Source organism: Rhipicephalus sanguineus, chromosome 6 (genome assembly GCF_013339695.2).
Source record: "Rhipicephalus sanguineus isolate Rsan-2018 chromosome 6, BIME_Rsan_1.4, whole genome shotgun sequence".
NCBI classification, from domain to species: Eukaryota; Metazoa; Arthropoda; class Arachnida; order Ixodida; family Ixodidae; genus Rhipicephalus; species Rhipicephalus sanguineus.
Window position 1 is genome coordinate 153,225,992 of NC_051181.1, and position 26,677 is coordinate 153,252,668.

Sequence of the window (26,677 nt, forward strand, 5' to 3'; positions counted from 1 at the left end):
TGTTTGTTTGATCTTTGGTCGCTCCTGCGCAGTCTTCACGATGTAAAAAAGCATTTTCTTCCTTTTTTCCTTGTTACGGTACTTTGCCAGCTCCTCTGCGCATGTTCTTGATGCTTGTCATTTGTGTATAAATAATTTTGCATATGCCTAATAAACCACAGTTGAGAGTCAGCGCTTGTTCTGTGTTTCCTTTTCTTCGTCCCGTCCGTCTGAGCGCTGTTTTTTGCCCATTATGTATCACCAACTAGCCCAACTTTCAGTCCTGTTCCACTATAGCTAACGCTTTCAAAACGTGCCCACGGTGAGTAGTGGAATCTATTTTGCTTGCAGAGCCTGTTCAGCTGCAGCCATGGGCCTTTAGTCAAGTATTACGGTGGGCGAGTATATGCATAGCCTAATGAAATATTTGTGGCGCAAACTGAGAATCAAGGCCAAAACAAGAGAGAGAGAAAAAAAGCTTTTATTTTCGAAACCCAAGTCCGGGTCTGACAAAACAAGAAGGCAGGATAGGACGCCAGTGTGGTTACCAAACTGATTCTCATCAGCCCAGCTGCACCCGATCACGTGGTCGAAAAGTACGACGCCATCTCTGAGTGCGACCTTTGAAGCCAGAGTACGGATCAGTAGTATTCGGAGTGTTAGGTTATGTAGATGGCCATACGGCGCCAATTAGAAGCGCCGATCAGTTTTTTTCGAATTCAAAGCGAGGTGAAGCTGCAGAAACAGTTTAGAATAACGTCAAATAATTGTGAAATCGCAGAAGTACCTCTCGGGGGCCTTTTCAAGGAGAAAGAAATGTTGTTGGGTCTGGCAGTGCCCTGAACTGGAAACACTAAATTAATTTCTGTTGCTAGGCTCGACCTGTACAACAAGTGCAACGACCAGTGCGACTGCACTCTGCAGAGCTACCAGCCTGTGTGCGAGCCTGTCGGGGGTACCATGTACTTTTCGCCATGCTTTGCCGGCTGCCAAATGCCGGCCGGCGAGTTCGGAGCCAACCTGACTAAGGTAACTTTAATTATTTCAATGTATTCGGTGTTCGTGCGACTGAATTTTATGTGAGCTATAGCGTTATGTGACTGGACTGCATTTTGTGCTGTCTTTCGTGTCGCTACGTGAATGTACTTCGTGCATATGTGATTTTTTTTACGGCTTGACTGACTTACGTGAACTGTTCCTAGGTGTTTTTTATGTAATATTTTTCCTGGCTGTCATTCCCACGAATTCTATTCTCTATGAAAAGGAGCAGCCGGCGCTGTATAAAAACACTTGACACGTCCTGGACAACATACAATTCTAAAAACTATCAATCTAAAAAAATTGGCGACGGAGCACATAATGATTACGGCAGATGGAAATGAAGCAATGTTTGTGCTTCTACGGCTGAAGTCTCTTCGAAGCGATGCGGGTCTTTAACAGATAATTCGAAGAGTCTAGCCCAGCGAGCCTCCGGCTGGGTAGCGATGTAATGATGTCTATATGAAAGTAACAACACTGTCATCCAGCTTTTTTCGGTCAGGAAATCGAGCTTAGAAAAGGTAGCTCTTAGTATACAGCACCGTGGCCAAACTAGTAGATACATTTATTTCGTGTAAGGAGCAGCCATTCCTTGCAAAACGTAGCGCCATGCTTTTGGTGACCACAAGCAGAATTTTGAGTTACTGAGCAGCACCGAAGACCCTTGCACTCGCGACATTACGGAGAGAAATATTTCGTACTGCGCCAATAGCCCGGTGCCCCTGCCGTAAGAGGTATCTGTCGGATATTGTGTGAGTGGGTTTCCTGACATGCAGTTCGGGGCCGATAAGCGCTATTTGAGCTTTTACATATCCTCAGCATGAGTGTGTGCCGATATCCTTCATGGCCGTGAGAAGATGCCGCCTAAGCCCTGCTGTGCAGTCACCTGGAGAGGTCATTATTGATTTGCCGCGCGTTTGACGTAGGAGTGAAGGGGTACGCAGTATGTCCAGAGATAGGAGGCTCGAGGGCTCTCCTATTGCTTTGCATCGCAAGGGTTGCGTCAAAGGTCTCGGGGCCACTCGTGTTTACTCACCACCGTCGTTTTCTTTGGCCAGGCGTTGAGATTTCTATCTACCCTATACAGATACGCAGGCCAGCACGACGGTAACCTTAGTGACTAAAACGGGTACGCAAAGATAGCGGTTATAGAATAGTTCAGTTTCACTCTCTACGTCACCACGCATTGTCGCCGTCACCGTAGTAGTTAAGAGTAGCACCGACAGCAGCGCTGCAAGTTAACCTTATAGATGCAGACTTCGTAACGTCTTTGCGCATTTACGCAGAGAGGGTTCACTATCCCATTCACACATAACAAGCTGTTTTGGGTCGCATTCAAAGATGCTGAGGAGCCTCTCGCTCCCTAAACCCTTATAATTCATCCTCCGTAGCTCATGCTCATCAAAGCCAACGCAACACAGTAAACGTGCTCTTACCCAAAGCGTTGCGGCGTGCGCAATCACGACAGGCTGTTATATTCGTTATCTACGGCAGAAAGAAGAGGTTAAGCGACATCGGCAGTTCACGAGTGCCGAGAGACCCCGTGGTACAAAAGTGCAGTCTGCAAAGGATGCCAAAATAGAAGCAGCAAAAGCCATGCCACTCATGAGATGTACGTAAAAGCCGATCCCAACCTAAAGTGTCTCGTGGATCGCTCACGAGTCGTTTAAGTTACTCTTCTGCAGTTGAGGCTGAACGCCGCGTACTGTGCAGTACGCAATAGTGTGCCGGCTGTCTCTGCCATTAATCCGCGTTTCCGTTGAAACTAACTCTGCATATATTTGTCATCAGCCTCGCTGTTCTCACTGCTAAAGTCTAGAAGACACTCGTACCTCATGGTAATGTCTTGTTAACGCTTTCCATATGGGCTGATAAAAGGTGTTTACCTTCAACCGAGTTTTTCTTAATGCTCAGCTATGCGTGAAGCTTGTGCCAGGAAAGCATCGCTCACTGATCTTTAGTGCAGGAATTGATAAAAACGCTCGATGCATACAAAATGACATGAAACACTTAACATGTTCCCCAGTCCCGGCTTCTAAACCCTATATAGCTACTAATTTCCATAGATATGAAAATATGTGACACTATATTAATTCCATTTTCATTGCAGTTTGATAATAGGTGGAGTCATGGACGAGTGTTATGACACGCTTTCCGATCACACGTTTATGCATGACATGGTTGTCTGTTGCGTGCACTCCGAATATTCGAGTGCGTAGAGAGAATCGAGCACGTGAGCTGAACCGTGAACCAACAACGTTCGAATAAAAACGGGCGGGTCTTTAGTCACCACTTGGAGAATGACAGGCCCTCGCCTTTTGAAGCGAGCCGAAGGTTTCCGAGTGGCGCTTTTCGCAGCACTATGATGTTAGCTCACGCCACGACAACACGCGATGGCTGGGGTTATGAGCACCTTACAAGGTTTCGAAGGTTTTGGTAAAGCAGCAGGAGCAGCGCTGTTATCAAAACTTCCGCCACACGTGGCCATCATTGGCGTGGTGGAGGACAAATCCGCCTCCTCCCCCCCCCCCCCCCCCCATCTTACCGCAAAAATGTTCTCCCCATGCTGCGAAGAGCCATTTATGACATGTCTAATGAAAATTTGTCTTTTTTTTTTTGTAAAACTATAGAAAAAGAGTGGGAGAAGTGAAATAAAAAGCGGGGACATTATATGAGGTTTGCTACCCCCTCTTTTTCTCTTTATGTTGTTGTTCTTTTTATTAGAGGTAGGATAAAACGGAATACAACGCAGGGCAAAACACCCCACACGTGCGCGTGAAATAAAAACAAAACAGAACGCTGAAGATTTGTAATGTTCGCACAGGCCAAATATTTGAAAAAAAAAAACGCGTCTTCCTGAATACCTTAAGCACGTAGTTGCTCTTATAGCTATAGTAAACAACGCACTAAACCAGAAACATGATTGAAGACGTAATAACGCTTTGTGCTCAAGTACTTTCGTGCATGGTTATAATCAGACACGGCAGAAACCCGAGTGGAAGGACGTACTTTTTTATATTACTCGGACTCGTTCCTTCACAAGAACATGATCAATGCGCGGGGTGAAAACGCAAAATGCAGCTCGTAAATTCTACCCATGTACGTCTTGCCATCAGCACGTGTGTGTCTTATTTTTTCATTGTCGGAACTGCCATCTTTGTTGAAATGCACAAGCTGAAACTGCCGTACACTGTATATGCAAAGGACTATTTGGACATCAAGTTCTTAACAATTTAATTCCGGTGTTTCTCAGCTCACCAACTGCGACTGCCTGAAAACGTTCGACGACAGTGACTTCTTCTCGGGCAACGCCGTGGTAGGCTTCTGCAAGGGAACCTGCCCCATGTTTGTGCAGTTCATCATTCTTATCTCGCTCACGCACTTCATGAGCGTCTCGACATCTGTGAGCCACACGCTCTTTATGCTTCGGTAAGCACCAACTCCGTCCTTTTAAGGCGATAGCCTCAATGCATGGGCCCCTAGACAACCTCCGAAAATACAAAGAAATAGCGCATTATTATCCCCTGGCGTTTGCTCATCTTTTCGGCACAATTCGCGGCGCCAGCAGTCCGTTCAGAAATACGTCGTGCAGCAGGGGCGTAGCCAGAAATTCTTTTCGGGGGGGGGGGAGGAGGGGGGGGGTCAACCATACTTTATGTATGTTCGTGCGTGCGCTTGTATGTGCGCGTGTATATATACGCAAGAAAAATTGAAATTTAGTGGGGGGGGGGAGGAACCCCCAATCCCCCTGGCTACGCCCCTGTCGTGCAGAAACGTCGTGCAGAAATAAGCTCTCGGTGGGTCCATATACGAGAGATATATCCGTTGTGAATTGCCTCCTACCGTGCTTTGCCATGCAGTCGCACGACCGTTCTGTCTTATCTCGCATGATTATCGTGCGCGATCAACCGATTTCACTTCGCTTTGTGCGTTTTCGACTGCGCAAGCGAAGATAATAGCGTGTAGTCTAAATGTGCGAGACCATGATAGGCTCAATGCTCAGTGCTAACATTGTCCATGTGTTTTATGAAGAAGTAAGTGGCGATGATGAGATAGCGCCTGTAAGAAGGGTAGCGAAGGCGATAAAGAAACCACACTCTCGTCTTTGAACTCGGACTGGTTTAGGGCCTTGAAGCCTTTAGGCCCTTTAAGGTTCTCACCAGACGCTGGCCTTGAAAAACGCGGCATGTGGCACAAAAACTCGCGTGTCCTTAATAAAAATCGGGGTATCGAACCGGAATCTAAACCAGGTTCTGCGTGACAGTCAAGTATTCTACCACAGAGCCACGCGAAGGCTTGAAACCTCTTCAGAAAGAGACCCTACACAGTCATGTCGCGCAACGAGTTACTAAGAAATGCAATATTGCGCTGCATAAGCGTAGGATCGCACCAGGCATCACACCCCGCGAGTTGCGTAACTATATAGGTGGTTGAAAGCTGTCAACCCATTACGAAGCGTTGAGCTATACTTCATCATCATCATCATCATCAGCCATGACATCAACAGAGACGCTGGCCTTTAAAACTTGGCGTGCTGTACAAAAGCTCATGTTACCTCTCAGGCTATCCTGGGAAAGATCGATTTTAGCTCAACCGCCCTCTTTGTTGATGCAGCCAAATACTGGAAGGACGCGTATGTCGTCACAGTCATTAATGCCAAGGGATCACTAGTTAACGCGGCCACAGTGGTCACCGACTTCACTCACGAAGCCGAGGAACTGGCTATCGCGGTAGCTCTGCAAGAACAAGAAGGGACGTCACCATCTTTTCAGACTCGCGAACTGCCATCAGGTCATATTCATCCGGCTTCGTCTCCGCCGCAGCCGCAAGCATTGTGAATAAGACGACTACTAAGGCTAACGAAGGGGAAGATACCCTAACACACATCATATGGTTCCCGGCCCACATGGGTAACATCTCATCCTCCCCAACCGGCAACCCTAACGAGAGGGCTCACCAGCTAGCGCGCGAACTAGTTACCCGGGGCGGTGACCGGCCATCTCAGACGGGACGGGAACGGGGATGCATGGACTTTAAGGATCCATTAATATCGTTCCACGAGATCACCTCAGCTCACAAACTAGGGCGCAAGCTCTTCCCCCCTCCACACCCTAAATTTAATAAAGCGCTAGCGGTCACACTGCGACCACTACAGACAAAAAATTGGCCGCGTATCTGCGTGCTTCGCTGCAAATGTCGTCTAAAGACGATAGAAGAGGCGCTGCGTGAGATATGGACGTCATCTGGCAATACGTCGGGAAACATGAGTGCTGTGTTGCGGGCTGGTAGTCCCGGCGCAGCAGCAGGCGAAGACCGGCGGTGACCAACGCGACCGGCGGGAACGCCAGCCAGCCCGAACACGCGGTTTGGCACGAAGCGCTGAAGCAGAAGAAACTTCCGCACTCAACGAGTACTCTCCACACACTCTTTTATTTATACGTCACCTGGCTAAAACAGGAATGCCAGAGCGGCGCCCCATGGCATTCGTACAGTGCAATACAGAACCGAAACCGAAACACAACAATAAGCTCGTGCAGAGGGCACGGAGGAAGTCAAGTTTAACGCGCAGTCAAATTTTCAGCGCAGCTTAAGAAACTAGGGTCTTTAGAATTACGTATGTATGCATTTTCTATTAAAGGAACACACCACCTAATACTTACATAATGATGTTGCGCCTCAGATATGCGTAATGTTTGCATTTTGGTCGACAATGTACACAAGTATGAACCTAGTCAGCCGTTCAAGATGGCTGGCCCTTGGGCAAGTGGTTCAACTTTGGCCGAGTGGTTGAATCGAGGGACGTGCCGACAAACAGAAAGACAGCACAAAATTTCTCCGTTTAGGTATCCCAAGAAAGACTATCGTCTTTAAAACGTACATCACTCCAGCCATGCTAAACAGAATCGATCCCGACTTTTCACCTCACTGTCAGCACTGTAATCACGTGCACTGCAATTTCGAACATATGCTCTGGCTGTGCCCTTTAATTCGGGGTTAGGATTATCAGACAAACCCTCCTGGGAGGCTGCCATGCGCAGCAAGAAACTCAACAACCAACTCCTGGCAGTCCATAGGGCCCGGGACGTCACCGAGAGGCTTTAGCTTCCGGCACCTTCCTGGGTGGAGCCACCTGGCTGAGCTAGCGAGACCCTCCAGTCGCGTTCAGCTTCCGCCACGTTTGGACCACAATAAGTTCTCTCTCACTCACCTCTCAAGCTCCGATAACGATCATGGTGTTGATGATGATGATGATGGCTTTCGTCTTCGAGTCGTCTTATGCGAATGTATAAGGGACCTGTTGAGTTCTTGTTTTTTTATCTGTTTTTGTGACGTCATCCGTTAAATTTCCTTTAGTCAGGTTCAATATTCCCCTCATACATACTGACGAAGTTTCCTGGTCTGTACAAAAATAAAACTAATTAGTCTAACGAGAGTACAGTAAAACCTGTGCCCACTGTATCTGCCGCAGCGTTCTTATAATAATCATTCAGGGTATGTTTATTATAAGGCGGTCATACCGCCGCACCAGCGGATTCTTGGCATAGTAGCACCTCTGTTGCAAAAGGGTGCGTGTGTGTGTCAATGGAGGAAGTCTCGACGTGTGACCGTGTAACAGCTGCGTGCAAGTGCCATTTGCAGCATAACAACTGCGTTATGTACTTGGGGCCGTCGCGAGAAGCCGGGGGAACGAAGACTTCCTGTTGGCCTTGATGTTACTTGAGGGGCCGCAAGGCTCTTATCCTCAAGTGCTCTTGATAGAAACGGTGCGCCCATATCAACTCTCTTCACCCCTTCGACTCAACCTAAATTTAGCATCCACTGCTAAATCCGAATGCCGTTGTGCTCGCAACATTTATGGATAAATAGCAATAGCACTTCGTTACTTTCAGCGTGACAGAGCTATTTCTGAAATCATGCACTGCTATAGGTATTTTAACGAAAGCCACGGTGCAAGAAATTTCTTGCACCGTGACGAAAGCCTTAGATGCCTCATCAAACGCGAAAATTGACGGTGGGTGGCGTCGGCGTCAACACGAGTGACGAAAAAAAATCATAATGCGATGACGTCACCATGCAACGTCATCATGACACACATATCGCAAAAAAAGTGTGACGTCAGGTCGCATGTTGACATCATCATATGGCATCGTCGCTTGGTCAAAGGTGAGCCGATCACGGAGGCACTGCAAAATCAGGTGAGGTGCAGAAAGCTTGCAATGCCTCCGAACCAGGTGGCAGTGCAGACCAGGCTAGGCTAGGCTGCCTCGATGTGCTCCTGCCCACATCGAGGCACCCTAGGCTAGGCGCAGAAAGCTTTCGGAAGGGTGCGGGCGAGGACCAATACATCGATTAAGAAAAAAAACTGGGGCAGCTACGCACGAGTGGTGCGAGGACTGAGGAAGCGGCGAAGCTGGTAGCATTGCCCTCCTCATTTCCCTTCTCCTTACCATCTCTCCCCTTTCACACCCCTTGCTATGCTGGGCGGCCTTCTTTTTTTCTCTTTATTTTTCTCTTTCTTCTTTTTCCCTCATCTCTCTGTTTTTTTTATGTCTTTGATGTATCTGCTTATTTCTATTTCTTCCTTTCTCTCTGTGTATTTCTTCCTCGCTCTTTCTATCTTTCTTTCTCTTTGTTCCCTTCCCTCTCTCTCGCACTCTATTTCTCTCTATCTCTTTCTCTCTTTATTTATTTCTCTCTATTTCATTGATTCTCTCTCTCTTTCTTTTTTTGTCTTCCCTTTTTTTCTATGCTATGCTTCTTTCTTTGATTCTCTTTTTATCTTTTCTTCTAGCTTGTGCTTTACTCTCTCCGCTCCTCCTTTCTCTCCTCTTCACCCTCACTTCCCTTTCCCACCTCAATGCTATACTATACCACACAAGGCTACGCTATGTTCTGCTAGTGTGCCTGGATAGCCGAGTGATCACGACGCTCGCCTTCGGATCGTGGGAATGCGGATTCGAATCCCGCCTTCGAAGCGGTTCTTCGCAGCGCCCCCCCCCCCCCTATTAAGTCAATGTATGGAGCAGAGTTTGCGCCCCCCCCCCTTCTTAGTTGACTAGGGGGGCACCCTCCACCCCCTGCGCACGCCTATGATAGTACATGCGATGTGTTTCTTGGGCAAGGCGTTCTTTGCCCCGCGCATTCAACTTGTGAATGTTGCTGCGTCGGTCATGTACACGCACCAACGTCCGCGCAAACACACCTACCTTGTTGTCATTGTGACTGTGTTAATGCTGTTCGTAGCCTCATGTCTGCCTTTCTACGTTTTTTTCCCCATCAAGGAGCATAAGTCCGAGTGACAAGACCATCGCGCTTGGACTGGCAAATGCACTGGCGAACCTGCTGTGTAAGTACAGCTTTCCTTGATAATTAGTGGATATCGTAATGAATCATCACGTGATGACGTCGCAGTTGACATAAATTTGTGACGTCGTCATTACGTCACTATGACGTCACATGACATCGTTTGGTCAAAGGTCGGCCTATTCCGGAGGTGCTGCAAAATCACGTTGGGTGCAGAAAGCTTTCTTTCGCGCCGTAAACACCGAAGGACAGTGGGGCTGAGGGGAAGCCTTAGCGATGGAGTGCAAAGTAATACAAAGCTAGGCAAAGTAGAGCATGGCTTGGCAAGGTTAAAAAGGAGTTAAGCATTGCCATCCAACATCTTAACTCCCGCTAACCTAACGTTTTGCTATTGCTTGGCTATTTTTTTACCTCTACATTTCCTAGCACGTTCACGAGCCGCTTCTATACGGCGCTCCAATCGCACGGCTTTTTCTTAGGGAGTTCTAACGATAGGCTTTGCCATTGCGCTGCGTCGAGAACGTCCATGGCGAGAAAGAGACCAACGTCACACCGCCTGCGAGCGACGCAGCGGGGCATTAGCTCTCCCTCACCCGACTTTCTTTTCCTTCCTCCTCACCCTCACTTCCCTTTCCCACCCCTTGATATGCTATGCTATACATGCTAAGAGCTGCTTGGCACATACCTGCTGGGCATCCTCTTCATTTTTAGTGGACCGGAGGTGTGTAACGGGGCTTGCCAAATTTCCGTGGCACATACCAGCTTCGTTATGCTGCGAATATCAACGGCAAAAGCAAGACGGAGAGTTGGTAGTAATGGGCGAATTCGTAATGTTGGCTACGTTCAAGCTCGGCTTTAACGGTTCCGCTTATGGCTTACGCCTTCGAGTCGGCTTGGACCGTGTGGCTTTTAATTATTTCTACGTCGCCGAAACGTCTTCGGGACTTACGTAGGTGTGCACGCACGTGGTGTGCACATTTCGATCAGGGTGATATGTGCATAACGGGTTCACGTTAAAAAGTAGATTATTGATCACCAAAGCTGTTCCACTTTCTTACAAACACACGTGGCCTCTCTCGTGATAAACGCAGCGTACATCCCTTACCCGCTTGTCTACGGTGCCGTGATCGACGGGTCCTGCCTGGTGTGGGAGAGCGCCTGCGGTACCAGCGGCAACTGCTGGCTCTACGACCTAGCACAGCTGCGGCACTCCTACTTGGGCACGTCGGCCGGCTTGCTCTTCGTGTCGGGACTCTTTTCAGTCGCGGTCGCGGCTGTGGTGGGAGACATCAGGGACTTCTACGGGGACGCCTACCTACAGGTTTCAAGCCTCGGCGCGGCGGAGTTCGAGCCTCCGAAGAACGGCTTCACGAAACACAAGAAAGCGGAAGTCAAGCAGGGACAGAAGGGACCGATACGTAACTGATGGTCGCGACGTCTTCTGTGGGAAGGTCCCCGCCGACTGTGGAAATACAGCACGTGGGGTTCACTTCTAATGCCGTGACATGACTGGAGATCACGTGAACTGCCTCGAAGATTCCTTTTGTGTCAATCTGACGTCAGCATTTGTTGATGTACAGTGCTTATAGCTGGTTGACTGTGCGCGTCAGGACGGTGTAGAGGACTTTCCGGTGACGACGCCCATACTGTGAACATTCACGAACTTCCCGCCCTTTCAACCTGACGCGGATGCTCGCGCGCTGGCTCCGCATCCCATTGATATTTCGCTCATCGTACTGCCACTGATATCGCAGGCACTTATCACTAAAGTGCATGCGCGGTAATACTGCACGTGCACGTCACACTGGCGCGTCAAACAGCTGGAAAATGGAAAGCTCGACCACTGCGGCGATGTAACAGTTGCTTCTTAGGCATTTTGCATTATGTCTCACCGGTGTGGTCATAGGCTTTAGCGATGACATTGGTGATGCTTGCATCATCAAGTTAGTTGAAGTGCATCTTATTAGATAGGCGCTGGCAACCGCCCTCCTCTCGCTGGTGCTGCTGTAATTTGATAGCGTGAGTGTTCACTGTTTCCTGTTTGTATTGACTTTAGCCTCTGTCGTTAGTGAAGTGCTCGGCGATTGAAACACGACGCTCGGAATGCGTGGCTGCTGACAGTGAGGGTGACGTTGAAGGCAAGAGCGTTTGCGACGCATGTTGACTGCATCCGGTAAACAGTCATTCAGTCTGTGGTTCTCGGTGGCGCCGGCGGAGCGCTGCAATCCATCCTAACGCCCGCACGCCAGCTCCAGCCGCAGCGCACTGTTTTGAATCCATGGCAAGTAGCGCTTCGCCGGCGCCACCAAGAACCACAGTCTGAACACATTCCACCGGACGCTGTCACCGTGCTTCACGAAGCCCTCGCCCTTTCCGTCACCCTCAGCGCCAACAGCCACGCGCTCCGTCTATCGCGTTTCAATCGCCGAGACCTGTGCATTAAAACATGGCTACTACACGTGACAAAGCTACCGGCTAGCAGTGAGTAATGTGTGGGCCTAATACAGAGTCAGTGAAACGGACGGAAATTGCCTTAGGTACATGGCATCCGAAAAAGCGGCCATTTCGCTACCTTCGCTACCGCACTTTTTTACCGCGGACTGTACTGCGAGAGCACGACTTTCGGGATTCGCTTCCATTACACAGTGAAAGTCTTCAATGTGCAGTGCGTCGCTGGGCGTGCCGTAGGATCGCGGCCCACGCCGCGCACCTGCGACACACTCACGCGTAGAAGTCGGCATATGTGTACGATGTTCGGTGGCATCTGCGGAAGTAATGCAGTTTTGAGAGCCATACTCGAGATGTGTGTTGTCCTGTTAACTAGAACTGAGTATTGCTTATTTGTTGTTATTATGCTCAGAAGTCTCTGTGTGCATTTCGTGTAAAGGCTGATATAGCCGATGCTCTATTTTGTTTGTCTTTTATATTGCGTTCATTGTCGGCGTAAGATGCGCACGTAGATCGTGAAAGGGCCACCAAAGGCCGAGTTTAGTGGAAACAAAGCGAAAATAAACTGTTTATTTCTCAGAACTTGCAGCCTTTAGTGTAGCCTCCGAGATTTCTTCCACGGCACTTTGCCTGCCAACCGTACCTATTGGCGTAATAGAGAGAGAGAGATAATCAATTGAGAGAAAGGCAGGGAGATAAACCAAAATTATGGAATCAGGCGGAATGAAGAACTGAATTTTGCTTGATAGTGACGCAACTGAATGCTAAGTTCAAAATTGTTACTTTTTATAATGACATCACAGCGCCCGAGTGTTTTCCTCGAAGAGCAAGTGCGCCCTAATACTGACTAGTTCAGTTCACGTAGCGTAAACTTACCAGGCTCTGAATCCTTGTCTTCTGTGGATGAATTTGGCACATTTTACTGCTGCCTTTATGTTGTTAGAGAGCAGATCTGTTGGAATTGCGAATAGCAGCCGTAAGGATCTTTGTGTAAGCACAATGATGGAGACGTCATGCTTAATATATGAAAGTATTACTACGGTAGAGTCGAAATACACAACGTCGAATACACAATCGATTTGTTGAGCTTTTTGAAACGAAGCAAGAATTAACGGAAGAAACTGCGCATGTACATGTACAAGCGAAAGCACATGTACAGTGGGGATGGAAAGAAACGCGAACATGCGGCGTTTACATTCTCTGCTTTTTCGCATTTATTTTCAAGCGGTTGTAGCCTGTATGGTGATACAAAGCCACTGGAGTCATCCTTGATAGAATCAAGAACCACCTAGCATCTTTTTATTGGCACCAAGGTCAGAGTGTGATGAAAACAGCTCGCCGCGCTGTTCGCGTTTCTTTCCATCCCTCATGTACACACATACGCAGGCTTTTACGTTCATCATTCGTTTGAAACACATGGCGGGAAAACGCGTGATCGATTTAATTATAACACAGCATTGGCATTGCCAACCTGACCAGCGTATTCGGCGGTAGTGCTTCTTTATTATGTGCACCGCGCGTTTGTTTTTTGTTTGTTTAATGAACTTGGAAGCGCTAACACGTAATTGTCGTATTATGTTTTGCCAGAAAACTTGTGTACGTACGTCTTATGCGCCTATTCCGAGCAGCAATGGCACGCCACAGAATTCGGAATTGGTCTCTCTCTCTCTCTCTCTCGCACACGCGCACGCGCACACACACACACCTACCTTCTCGTGTGCCTAATGTCGTGCAGCTCCGCTTTAAATGGACGTCAGGTTCAACAAGTGCCTCGTCGCACGCACTGCACGCACTCGAGAAGTGTCGAATTTCAGGTCACCGTACACGTGAAAGCGAGGTTGTTCTTACGCGGAGAGAGCATTTTACTTGTTGGATGTTCGACTTCCCTACAAAGTTACGCAGACTGAGTGTCGTACCTCTACATTTGACCCGGCATTCGTTGTGAGGACCAGGGCTGCACCAGTACCTGTTGTTTATCTAGAAACGAGCAAAAGAACACAAAACACAATAAAGAACAGACAGTGTAGTTTGCTCCTTATGCGCTCTTACACGGGAACTAACGAAACACGCTGTTTACAACACGAATGTGAGAGGCTGCCTTTTGGACCTCATTAGGCTACTTGCAAGACAGGCCCTTGACTTTTGGGACGCCATCCGATTGTTTGCGACTGGCCTGCCTTATTTACTCTAATAATACTAGCACTGTTGGTTAATGTTTTCTAACTGACAGTTAATGTGGGCTATAGTGTTGGCTACATCGGCTAGCGCTGGATACTTTTGGCTGCCAAGGTAAGTGTCAAGGTCATGAGAGGCAATGCTAACGCGTTTCTCTCCACTTACCGCGTAACCGTCACTGAACTTTAAGACTTCCCCTTCATCAATAGTACTACTATAGGATGATCACAATAAAACATATTTACGTCTTTAACTGCACTTCTTTCTCGAGCTCCTCTGTCAAGTGCATTTCTTTGTTATTTTCGCCCTGTTTAAGAAGCATAACCAGCGGTGGCCTGCATCCTACACTGCAGATGACTTGCTTACCTGGAAAAGACCGTAGTCGACGCTGCCATCTGTGTTGCGGTGCTTCGCTCTCGTGTTCGTGCCACTTTCGGAGTTCACGAGGCATACCCCTGTGAGAGATAACGGCAATGGGAAAAGTGCTTCTCTGTGCTGCCCTGACAAAAAAATAAAAATGAAAGTTCGCGAGCTTATGGAGTCTTCATTATCACAGAGCCTTGGGTAGGTGTTCTATGGCGGTCCTGAGACGCAGCGATCGGCATCAAGTGTTCGTGTTATCATCGTCAGCTTATTTGTGCAAACTCCATGGCGAACAGGCCTATGTTACTTTAAAAAAATGTATATAAAGAGGCAAATTTCGCGCTTTGTTGGTGTTCACGCCTGTAAATCTTGGCTGAGATGTTCCCACCTCCGTCTTTTATCCAGGGAGTGTGTATTTTTACCAAGTCAAAAAACCAGCGGTTTTATTTTGTTCTTCGCGCTGAGTAGTCCTTTTTAACTGAGACGAACACCTACCCTGTGTTTGGTGCTCTCTGGCCAGAGTTGCCCTTTCGCCATTAAAGTTGACCGTCATCGCCGTCATCAGTAAAAGAAAAGGTGGGTTGTTCAGAGGCCATTTAAATCGATAGGAGGAGCACAAAAAGACAAAGTTGTTCTGCTGATTTCTTTAAGATATGTTTCTTTCTTAGTTACCTAGTCTTACAACGTTTTATTTTTCTTCCCTTTTTTTTCCCATCGGCAATGGCGCAACGATTAAGTATTAAACACACAACACAAAAGCGTGATGTCAGTCACGTTGCACCGATTGAAACGGTAGCATTGAAAGCATTGAAAGTGCAATCTGGTAGCACAGGCTAATCACGCATCATTAACGAATAAGCCTATAGCAAGACATTCCAGCGGCTTGAAACAATGACGGACGCGAACGTCTTGTTGCGACTTACAGTCGGCCATCTGCCTCCTGGGTATGCGATTCTTGGCAAGTTCTTTCGACAAGGAGCAGCGTGTGAATCGCTTGCCCACTGTCGCCATAACCAGAGTGAGCAGAACGGCTGTTTTAACAAGCAGCAGCATATCTTGAAACGACTGCGTTCTGCAACCAGGTACTCCGAATTTACTCGGTCATAATTTCACGGCGCACGACACGAAGAAATGTGGCTTTTTAATGCAGCACCTCCTCGTACACGAGCCATTCTATTCGAAAAGTAGACGCCTTTGCAGGAGGCAAAGTAAAATGAAATAAAAGATAGAGATTTCGCACAATGAGCACGTGTAGAGACGATTGCGACAAACCATTGAAGTGTCAAAGTTTTCAAGGACTGCAAACGGTGTAGTTACGACAATTTAGCGCCCAAAGCCGTGCGTACATTCTTTCTTCTTCATTTTATGTTATTTATTTATTTATTTTATTTTTATTATTTTATTTTATTTTTTTTAATAGCTAGACTGCGAACTGGGGCGTTGGACTGGTGGGTCTAGGTTCCATCACACCGTTGGGCGCGTTAACTATTTTTTTTTTAATTTGAAAGGACCTACTTAATGAGGCACTGAAACTTAAATTTTTAAAGTCACAAGGTAGCCAGAATGATATGAAATGACTTCAATAGTAGCTTAGCGTATAACAGTGAATGCTTCCTGATTGAGTTAAAAAGGTGGGTGCGCTTCACAGGTGCGCTTCTCGCAGTGGCGTTTCAAGTAACTTTACGGGTTAATTTTTATCAATTAATACAGGTAAAAAAAATTCATCCAAGGTCTCCACTGGTAGTTGTCCGAATTATGTGTAAGCGTTTGGTATCCTAACCACATGCTGCTTCGTCGCCGTATGCTCCATGGAGTAGCCTGTGTTTGGTACCTTAAGAGTACTTAAGAAACGTAGCTTTCAAATATGGGACGCGAGTTAAGATACGCACAATACGATGGAGGCCGAACGAGCGCCTTCCTGACTCCTTTTTAGTGGCACGAGCGGCGAGTGACATTCTTGTTTCTATTCCAAGAACCTCCGGTCGAGCAATTATTTCCGGTTTCACAAATATTGAAAAAAAAAGAGCTTGTAAAAAATAAAACTGGCTCGAAATCGGAGCGTAAGTTCACTTAAGATAAGGTCCAGTTAAGTGTGAGTATATGTAATGAAAATTAATTTAATGAGTTTATTGAAAGTGCAGACGGTTTTCTGGAGAGCCACTTACTTTAGAGCCACTGGGACCGCTGCGGCACCTGGATGAGCATATCTCAATCATGCGCCTCTTTCTACGTGGCCTCTGAGATCCACTTCGCCAGTGCGACGAAACGCAATGTTAACAGAAGGAATACACGAACGCCGAGTTGCGAATGCAACTATCAGATACCTAAGTCAAGAATTAGGGTCCCCTCCAATTTTTGTGTTCATGCAATAAAGTTGTGTCCATCCATCCTAATTATCGCCCATCATATTAGAGCGTTGTTCGGTTCACTTGCAAGGAACACCGCCAAAGGAATGGGGAAGCGGAGAAGCGCCCTAGACCAACGTAAGACGACTAAGAAGAGGGCGAGTAGTGCGTTTTTGCTCCTGATGTCATGTCGTCCAGTATCACGCGCCTGTATTTCCCGCTCCTGTACAGCATTGTTGCTTTCCTTGGAACGTCGTTGACGGGCGACATCGGCCATCGGCGACATCTTTCTCCTTCTTTCTTGCATCTGTCAGCGTCTTGCTGCTGCTCCGCCGATGCAGCACATTCATATCATTTCACATTTCGCGTTTATTGTGTGTAGCCCAGTGGGTAAGACGCTCGGCTTCTGAGGGGTGGGGCCAAGGAGGTTATATACTATTTCTTCTGGAGTGGAGGTGGCGCCCCCGTAAGTGAAGCCGGTCGCCGCCATATTGCAAAAGGAAAAACTCGGAAGCAGACGACGGAGTGCGCTCCGTTGCCCCGCCGTCGCAGTTGTCTTTGGGGACGGTGGCATGCTTTTGTAAAGCAGTTAAACATTTTACGAGGCCATGGCGACTTCGTGCGTCGCTTATGGCTGCACAAATCGCAATAAGAAGACGCCTGGGATCACTTTTCACGTGTAAGTGTCCTCACTTAGTTCGCTGACGATTGTCTGTTTTTCGTGCATGCTGTTAAACTGGAAACAATTTGAAAGGTGCGCATACATGTAATACATGCGTGCAGTTGTAGCGACGAAAATTTTACGCTTTAAATGTTCGCTGACACGACGTTGTACGTGACTTTTAAGTGTATACACGAAGTGGGTGCAGTCTAGCTGGACGGGTACGAGTAGGAAGTCAGAACGCCCTTAGAATTCCGAGCTTTCTGGTGTTTTCTTGCAAGTCAAGACTGACGGCGTGCATGCATATTTATCCGTGCATGGATATCGAATTTGATGGATGTTTATCGAGGAATTGGCAAACGCAACATTCCATGACGTGATTATCCGTGTTACATGTTTCCAAAGACTGCGCGCAGCGTTCTACCTGGGAACGTGCCGGTCGAAGAAGTGGTTAGAGAGCTAAGGACGGTTACCAGCTCGACCAGCTCTGACCACCTCTGCTCCATGTAAAACAATTTTATCTCTAAAATAAGGTGCCGCCCGTTTCATGGCCGATACCCCGCGGTGGGTTGCGCCAGGTTGCCAAGGAACAACCGCCCCAACCACCTCTGCTCTATTCACTTCGCAGAATGCTGCTTCGACAGAACGGGGCAGAATCGACGGCCTGGCACCTACAATTTGTACCTACAATTTTTCTGCTTTCCCAGCGCATCTACAAAAGCTTGTTAGTTCTACCTCCTTGACGTAGCTTCAACACAAATAGTTACGAAAAGAAAAAATTGCGGCAAAGCAAGATGTAAACTCTTTTGAAATCCGACCAAACCGAAATCGATGAACACGAAGGACGCGGCTGCTTTACTTTTTATGCGTCTAGTCTGAGAGGGCGAGAGCTACCACTGAGAGCTACCTCGTTTCGAGGCTGTGCGCGCCTGCGCTTGCCGTGATGGCACACGTCGCCCACGTAGGTTAATGCTTGCGAATCCTCATTCGGCCAAATGTTCGCGTGATTGATGTGTGCTTATGTAAGAGAAATAAGTGCGTTCCACGTTAGCTTGTGGTACCCCTTGACACTGACGCCGTTACAACACAAAAACCCAGTTCCTAGTAACACATATGTTATTACAGCGCGCTCGTATACGAAGCACCCCTTCGACAACAGATTATTCTGAAAGTCTGCAGCTGACGTAATAGCTCAGCTCAGGACTAGACAATCACTCTGGGCGAATCCAGCGGCCAAGGAAGCTGCTGAGAGACCACGGTCTCTCGGCCGACTCCTAGGCGGAACCCAGCCCGGAAACCTGCAGGAACTTATAACAGTTATTCACTCACTCACTCACGTAATAGTATGACATAATTTGTTTCATAAACGAGAAAGAGGCAACTGTCGTGGGTTTAAAGCAGTTTCCATCTCATTTTTTTGATTGTGGGACTGCAAACCAACGCGCTCGCCGCGCGTATTCCATGCCGTCTATGGCGCTCGCGCCGTGTTTTTCCTCTAGCTACATGGCCGCCGGCGGCGTTCACTTGCTCCGTTGGCGGAGGCCGGGACTGCCACTCCAGAGGTTCTATAGAACCTCCTTGGGTGGGGCGTATAGGTTCGAAGCCCACACTTTCACAGTCTTTTTGTATAGTTTATTTCGTTTATACATCAATTCCTTTAGCCAACACGGGGGTCTAGTGTTTATGGTGCCTCGACCGCTGACGTGACGTGTGGGATATAGTGGAGGGCGATATGTTAGAGGCCCTGGTGTAATCTAGTTTTAGGTGTACGTTAAAGAACGCCAGGCGGTCGAAATTTCCCAAAGCCCACCACGACGCCATCCCTCATAATCATATCGTGGGGGACAGATTTGGGACGTAGAATACCAGTAATTATTATTAATACATCAATTCGTTCATCGCGATTTGTCTTACTCCATGGACGGACACGCGCTCCCGTGTTTGCGTTAAGCCTGCTTACGACTGTGCTAGGCGTTCTCATAAATGTTCGTATTATCTGTACCGTTGATTCTGAACAGGCGTACACGATACGCATCAAAACGAATGTTTCATACACCTCTAGCTTTTGCAAAATACTGATATCCGGGCACCGAAATCACACAACAAAAGCTGTGCAGACTAACTTGTAAACACTGGTTCCTGTGCCGCCGGGGTAGCCGAGATGCTAACGTGCTCAGCTCGTACCCGAAAGGGCGCTGGTTCGAATCTCGTTGCCGGATTCGTTGACAGAAAAGGCCGTCATACAGGGATGAGGCTACGAACCACCTTTTAATTTTTAAGGCTGGGTCGGAATAATGTGCAGACCAACTTCTAAACACAGCTTCCTGCTCCTTTGTGGTGGCTGAGTGAGTATGGTGCTGAGTTCCTAATCGTTTCCCGATCGAGCGGTAGTTCGAATCACACCGCGGGTATTGCTGAGTAGAAACAAAGTCCTACCGTCAAGGGGGCACAGAGGCTCACACGTACGCCCACCATTCAACGCTTGAGCGCGGGCTGAAGTGATGTTCAGGCCTACTCTCAAACACGAAAGAGAGGCCAGCCAGACCTAAACGTTTGGTCGTGCTTGTTTTTTTTCTTGCCTGAATTTTAGAAAGCAATAGAAGAAATGGTTACGCATTTGAAAGGTAATATACGCAAAATCTCCATTGGTATTTGTGTAAGTGATGCGTAAACGTAGAGTTTTATTGTAGGAAAGTCTGTGTTTGCGACCTTCCCTGGAACGTTTTCGGGCGACATCGGCACGGCGTCTTTCTTTCTACCTAGCGTACGTGAGCACCTCCAACGGCGCAACGAAAAGCCCATCCTGCCATCATCAAAACATGTGTTCCGCATTAATTAACTTTCACGATGTCGGAACTTTCCTAATACGCGCAATGTTCAATGTCGGCTTTGCGAGAGCCTTCCGAGCTAAATATTCCTCTGATGAGTTGGCTTCTCCGCAGTAGTTGTCGAAAAGCAGTCGAAAAAGTTGCGGCCCTTATCACCATGATAAGGCTCAACTTTTGTCTGACGTCACACCTTGCAGCGACGGGCCTTCTGTGCGTTATTTCGAGCTGAAGATTCCCCTGGGTCGTTGGCTTCACCGCAGTAGATGTCGAAAAGCAGTCAAAAAAGTTGAGGACCTTATCACCCATGATAAGGCCCAACTTTTGTCTGACGTCACACCTTGCAGCGAGGGGGCTTCCGTGCGTTATTTCGAGCTAAAGATTCTCCAGATGCGTTGGCTTCGCCGCACTAGATGTCGAAAACCAGGAAAAAAAGTTGAGGCCCTTATCACCCATGATAAGGCTCAACTTTTGTCTGACGTCACACCTTGCAGCGACGGGCCTTCTGTGCGTTATTTCGAGCTGAAGATTCCCCTGGGTCGTTGGCTTCACCGCAGTAGATGTCGAAAAGCAGTCAAAAAAGTTGAGGCCCTTATCACCCATGATAAGGCCCAACTTTTGTCTGACGTCACACCTTGCAGCGAGGAGGCTTCCGTGCGTTATTTCAAGCTAAAGATTCTCCAGATGCGTTGGCTTCGCCGCACTAGATGTCGAAAAGCAGGAAAAAAAGTTGAGGCCCTTATCACCCATGATAAGGCTCAACTTTTGTCTGACGTCACACCTTGCAGCGAGGGGGATTCCGTGTGTTATTTCGAGCTAGAGATTCCCCTGATGCGTTGGCTTCGCAGCAGTAAATGCCGAAAAGCAGTCAAAAAAGTTGAGGCCCTTATCACGCATGATAAGGCTCAACTTTTGTCTGACGTCACACCGTGCAGCGACGGGCCTTCTGTGCGTTATTTCGAGCTGAAGATTCCCCTGGGTCGTTGGCTTCTCCGCAGTAGATGTCGAAAAGCACTCAAAAAAGTTGAGGCCCTTATCGCCCATGATAAGGCTCAACTTTTGTCTGACGTCACGCCTTGCGGCGAGGGGGCTTCCGTGCGTTATTTCGAGCTTAAGATTCTCCTGATGCGGTGGCTTCGCCGCGGTAGATGTCGAAAAGCAGTCAAAAAAGTTGAGGCCCTTATCACCCATGATAAGGCTCAACTTTTGTCTGACGTCACGCCTTGCAGCGAGGGGCTTCCGTGCGTTATTTCGAGCTTAAGATTCTCCGGATGTGTTGGCTTCGCCGCACTAGGTGTCGAAAAGCAGTCGAAAAAGTTGAGGCCCTTATCACCCATGATAAGGCTCAACTTTTGTCTGACGTCACACCTTGCAGCGAGGGGGCTTCCGTGCGTTATTTCGAGCTAAAGATTCTGATGCGTCGGCTTCGCCGCACTAGATGTCGAAAAGCAGTCGAAAAAGTTGAGGCCCTTATCACGCATGATAAGGCTCAACTTTTGTCTGACGTCACACCTTGCAGCGAGGGGGCTTCCGTGCGTTATTTCGAGCTAAAGATTCTGATGCGTCGGCTTCGCCGCACTAGGTGTCGAAAAGCAGTCGAAAAAGTTGAGGCCCTTATCACGCATGATAAGGCTCAACTTTTGTCTGACGTCACACCGTGCAGCGAGGGGGATTCCGTGTGTCATTTCGAGCTAGAGATTCCCCTGATGCGTTGGCTTCGCCGCAGTAAATGCCGAAAAGCAGTCAAAAAAGTTGAGGCCCTTATCACCCATGATAAGGCTCAACTTTTCTCTGACGTCAAACCTTGCAGTGATGAAGTTACCGTGGCTAAAACGCAAGAGTCTAGCTTTTTATTTTTAAATATGAGCAGGAAAAATGTGCAGACCAACTTGTAAAAACCGCCTCCTGTGCCTGTGCGGTAGCTCAGTGCTTATAACGTTCTGTTCATACCCGAAAGGGCGGTGGTTCGAATCACACAGCCTACCGTTATGTGGGTGACAGATGTCACACACCCATCACTTCATATGTTCGCTGTACAATAGAGAGGCCCGCCAGGCCGTTAGTGTGGTCTCGCTTTCTTTTTTTTTTACATTTGAATTAAAAAAAATATGAAAGCAAGGGCTCCCCTTTAGCGGCATGGGACAAGGCCGAGTAGTCCCATGCCAGCAGTTCGGGAGCCCTCAAGGTTCGTGCTGCCGTAGCACCACCGCGAAGCCCGCCTGCAATCTTTGTACAAAGCCGGTAGGTACCCGGTCGGCACTGGGAATCGAACCCTGCACCTTTCGCATAGGAAGTGGTCGCTCAACAGTTTCGCCACCAATGCTGCACGGGCATCATTAACAAAGGCTCAAGATATCAATTTTATCAAAAACTTCAGCATAAAAATTTGGGTTTCTAAAGCCTTACCTTTCTAGGATCGGAACCAACTGCGTGATTCGAACCACCGACCCTTCGATTGCGAACAGAGTGCTTTGCCAACTAGGCCACAGGAACGGCACTGTATATAGTGTTTAGAAGTTACTCTGCACCTTACTGCAGCCCATAAATCGAAATTAATGCTGTTATGTTTTCAGGTGGATTTGCGCAATATAGCAGCGCATAGTCACAAATATAATGTCGTGGTTGCGTCTCCAGGCTTCGGACGCGAAAACCCACCATTTTACACCATGCACTCGCTTAGCAAATAAATTTTGGTGTCATTTCTGAACAAGGAGGTAAGGTATAAACCAAAAAGCAATTGCCTTATTGGTCGAAAATGATAAAAAATGCATGATAAAAATGATAAAAAATACTGAATATCAGTATTTCGGCGCATTGTTTTTCGAAGCTTGAAAGTGAAGAGCGCGAAGACTTTAACAATTCATTTCTGTTAATGTATTGATTGGGCGGAGTTACATGCGTCACACTTTCACGAAACGAGAGCTTTGTATATGCTAGGCTAAATGTAGCATATACAGTAACTAGATCGACACGAAACATTTGGTGGTGCTGCTGGTGGCCATTTTCGCAAACTGTTGGCGCGGGAATTTGATTAAGCGAGACGCAAAGCAGGTCAATTCGCTTCTACAGTCAGAGCGCTTACATTTCGATCGAATCCATAACGGAAAGAACGGCGTCTCCGCCCACTCTGTGCCTGTTTTTGGCATAGCAGACGACAAAATGACTGACAGCGCTGCATTTTCCGGTGCTGTTCTGACGTCTGACCGTCTGACGAGCCTCGACCACTTCCTTGTGGCGCGATTGAACGCTCTGTCACACAACGTGTACAAGATTGCGCATTGGGAGGCGACTGCGCGCGGTCCGCATTTCTTCCCGCTCCCGCTGGGCTAAGCAGCAAGCTGCGAACCTGCCGCCGCTGCTGCCTACTCTTTATTAAGGCGAAATGCTTAGATGCCTCATCAAACACGAAAATTTATCGGCGTCCACACGAGTAATGCAAAAAATCATCATCACGTGATGAGATCACCATAAGACGTCATCGTGACGTCACAGATCGCCAGAGTTTGTGACGTCACATGCATCTTAGCTTGGTCAACGGTGGGCCCATCACGGAGGCAGTGCAAAACCAAGTGAGGTGCATTCGATCCTGGAGGCAATGCAAAACCAAATTAGGTGCGAAAGCTTTCGGAGGGTGGCGGCGCGGGAACAATACATTGACTGAGAAGAAAACGATGGCTTTCGCCTTCCAGTCGTCTTAGGTGTGCGCATAAGGGAACTCGGGAGCTTTTCCTCCCCTCTTACTATATTTTCTGCCCCTTTCCCGAACAGACACTGATCCGTGCTCCAATCTAGGTATTCGGAAATAGCGTATTTTCCTCACCTTTTTCTCTTCGCACGTCGGTGGCATTCGGCGTAGGCAGCGCAGGCTACAGTTGGCTGCTTGCTCGTGCATTCAATTGTACATTAAAGGGACGCTAAAGTGAAACATTAAATCAGCTTAGACAGATAAACTATTCTTTGAGAACTATATCGTCATTATAGGATAATCATCAGAAGACGAAATTAAGATAAAAGTTTCATTTTTGAACTTCGCGCCGAAACTTTAGCACGTGAACGTCAGAGTGACGTCACGAATTTTTTAATCCTTTTGGGAATTTTGGCCACATTGGTTCAACGCAACTCTGAAAATTCCTCTTTGGGTCTCTCAGAACATGCAGTAAACAATTTTTACCGAGTAACTATTACAAAAGCATTGAAAAACTACTATTAAGTAGGCCCTAACAGACGCCGTCAAAATCTATGACGTCACTGCGAGCTGGTATGGAAACTTCAAGGTAGCGTCACCACCTGTATTTTTTTCCCATTTGCGTCCCTTTAATGCTTTCGCATTTACAACTTTAAGAAGTTCTAAGACTAAGGTGTCCTAGGTTTTTTTTTTTTTTTGAGCGGTAGAGGGGATGGAACTTTCACAAGCAATTTTGGTTGGTTAGTGGGGTGAGTGGGGATGGTTGAGGTGGGGGGAGGAGTGTTAAAATTTACACAAGCCATATCTGGTAAACAATGTTAACAAAAAAGCCTCACTTAAATGCCCGCAGTCTCACGATTTCTGACGTGGTCTGAAGAAAACCAAGTGATTAAAGAGCCTAATCTGCAAGAAACACTTTAATGATGTGGACATCCCATGCGGTGTAAAGAGAATATAACTTCACAGGACATACTGTAACACGTCACAATATTGCCAAGTACCTTGCCCTTCAGCGCACGACAATTTTTGGAAGACAGCAGCGCGTGACAAGAATGACATTTTTGGGAGAAGACAGCTCAAGCTAGATTACATGAATACAAATTTTAACCTTTCAATTTTTTTTTCTTTTGAATAGCAACGATGTCATTAGTGATCATGGAACACAATGTTGAAGCACTTTCACCTTAAATTTCTCAAGGTAAAGTATGTGTTTCACATGCCATGTGTGGTAACAAGAATGCAAAAGCGGTGGCAACCACAGCTTACCACAGCTTCTTAAGTGGCCTCACTGAAAGGGCCTGACATAAGCAGCAAATTCAGCAAATTTGTTTTACAACTCTTGACTTTCCAAGCAACTATGGCTGCAAATGCACTTAATAAACATGATAACAACCACACCTGGGTGCACATACCACCATCACCGGTTTTTTCCGCTTTCATTTATCTACTTCTCAACTGCCCAAGAATATTTTAAAAGCTCCAGAAACTAAAAACCATGCAGTAGCAAGAACACATGTTCCCATGTGTACCTCTGCTCAGTGTTCAATTCCATACTTCACATGTCGCAAACTGCATCAACATTTCTCTGAGGAACAAATACAGTCAAAGCAACACAGCTGCAGGTGCACTCCTTCAACACTCCAGAAGGAGCTATCACAGTACTATAACAATAAAATATAGGCGCCTGCCAGTGTAAATGGTCAAGTACATAGATCATGTACCCGCTATCACAATACAGAAGTTCCCAATGATCAATGCCAGCAAAACATGTAAGCAGACCAACAACGTGCGGCGATGTTAAGCAGCACAAAAAAAAGGCGGACTAAGAAAAGAGAAGGGCTCCTGTTATGTCCATTTCAATGCAAACTTACCAACCCTCCCAACTTGCCACACTTGATAGGAAAATGACGCACCAAAACTGCAAAAAGCCTGTTAACCAAGCGCTGTTCAACGTGGAATAAATATCACACCCATTACAACTAATCAAACAAGAACAATATGATTATTCATGCAGAACGTTTAGTTCCGCACTACATAATTGCCTAAAGTAGGTCAACATGATATTGCTGCTTCAAAATACTCATTCTTCCTAGAACAGAAACTTGAGTGAAGCATCAGTGGTAAGAAACTACAAATTTGACATGTCATGGGTGCTATTCAAATAGTCTAGCGGAACAGGCTCTCAGCATTACTGCAGCTGATGGTTTTTGGGAAACACAGGGATGTATGCTGTGCAAGAGGAGCATGCGGAATAGCTGCTTCACTTTATTAATTTAAACGCAAATATATAAAAAAAGATATAAGCATTGTAAGGATCTCAGATGCATAGTATGAGTACGTTGGCCGTAACCGAAAGTATATATACAATAGTATAAGCATAAATAGCGTTAACTTTACAAATCCCTGTTACTCCGAAACTTATTTCAAGAACAGCGCCTTTTTATGGCGAAATGGTGCCCTATACCGCCCACATAACCATACTCGGTTACATGCGTAATCACAGGCCCACATCATAATCCACGTTGTTGTCAAGCACACTCTTGGTGTGCTGCAGCAGGTATTGCTCATTAAGAGTAGTTGTAACTGCTTTGTCTTTCTTCATAGCTTGAATCCACTTGTGAAGGTGAGGGAACTCTTCAGCAGTCGGAGGCTTCAACTCGGGAAAGATAGTTGCAAAGGCTTGCACCCGAGGAAAGAAGGGCCACACCATGTAGTCTGCAAAACCAGGCTTGTCACCTGAAGGAGAAGTGACAGCAAACGAGGCACAAAATTAATGAATCCTGGAGCTTCCGACGGGCTATCCTCCCGATGACTCATAACAAAAAGTAAGCAATAACAAGATCCAGAGTTCGTG

General features: G+C 47.2%; 3 protein-coding genes across 5 annotated transcripts in view; 1 reads left to right on the plus strand and 2 right to left on the minus strand.

Moving 5' to 3' along the window:
* Positions 1-11,260, plus strand: part of LOC119396820 (solute carrier organic anion transporter family member 74D) — a 35,697-nt gene extending 24,437 nt beyond the window's left edge. The window contains exons 6-9 of the mRNA XM_037664156.2: positions 855-1,008; positions 4,271-4,446; positions 9,300-9,364; positions 10,413-11,260. Of these exons, the coding sequence (XP_037520084.1) occupies positions 855-1,008; positions 4,271-4,446; positions 9,300-9,364; positions 10,413-10,747 (730 nt within the window). The 3' untranslated portion in view covers positions 10,748-11,260. The remainder of the gene's footprint in view (positions 1-854; positions 1,009-4,270; positions 4,447-9,299; positions 9,365-10,412) is intronic.
* LOC119396823 (lysozyme c-1) overlaps positions 1-15,434 on the minus strand; it is an 82,487-nt gene extending 67,053 nt beyond the window's left edge. Inside the window, exons 1-5 of one of the 2 annotated variants that reach the window (XM_037664159.2) lie at positions 15,231-15,434; positions 14,311-14,399; positions 13,686-13,746; positions 12,646-12,721; positions 12,291-12,412 (exon numbers count right to left, since the gene is read on the minus strand). In XM_037664159.2, coding sequence (XP_037520087.1) covers positions 12,346-12,412; positions 12,646-12,721; positions 13,686-13,746; positions 14,311-14,399; positions 15,231-15,360 — 423 coding nt within the window. In that variant the 5' untranslated portion in view covers positions 15,361-15,434 and the 3' untranslated portion in view covers positions 12,291-12,345. Of the gene's footprint in view, positions 1-12,290; positions 12,413-12,645; positions 12,722-13,685; positions 13,747-14,310; positions 14,400-15,230 lie in introns of those variants that run through there. The other variant, XM_049417248.1, reaches the window with a different exon arrangement.
* Positions 1-26,677, minus strand: part of LOC119396821 (glutathione S-transferase omega-1) — a 98,376-nt gene that overhangs the window by 56,431 nt on the left and 15,268 nt on the right. Inside the window, exon 5 of one of the 2 annotated variants that reach the window (XR_007416647.1) lies at positions 25,007-26,559. Coding sequence is in view for 1 of the 2 variants with exons in the window: in XM_037664157.1 (XP_037520085.1) it covers positions 26,321-26,559 (239 nt within the window). In the remaining variant the exon portion in view is untranslated. Of the gene's footprint in view, positions 1-24,722; positions 26,560-26,677 lie in introns of those variants that run through there. The other variant, XM_037664157.1, reaches the window with a different exon arrangement.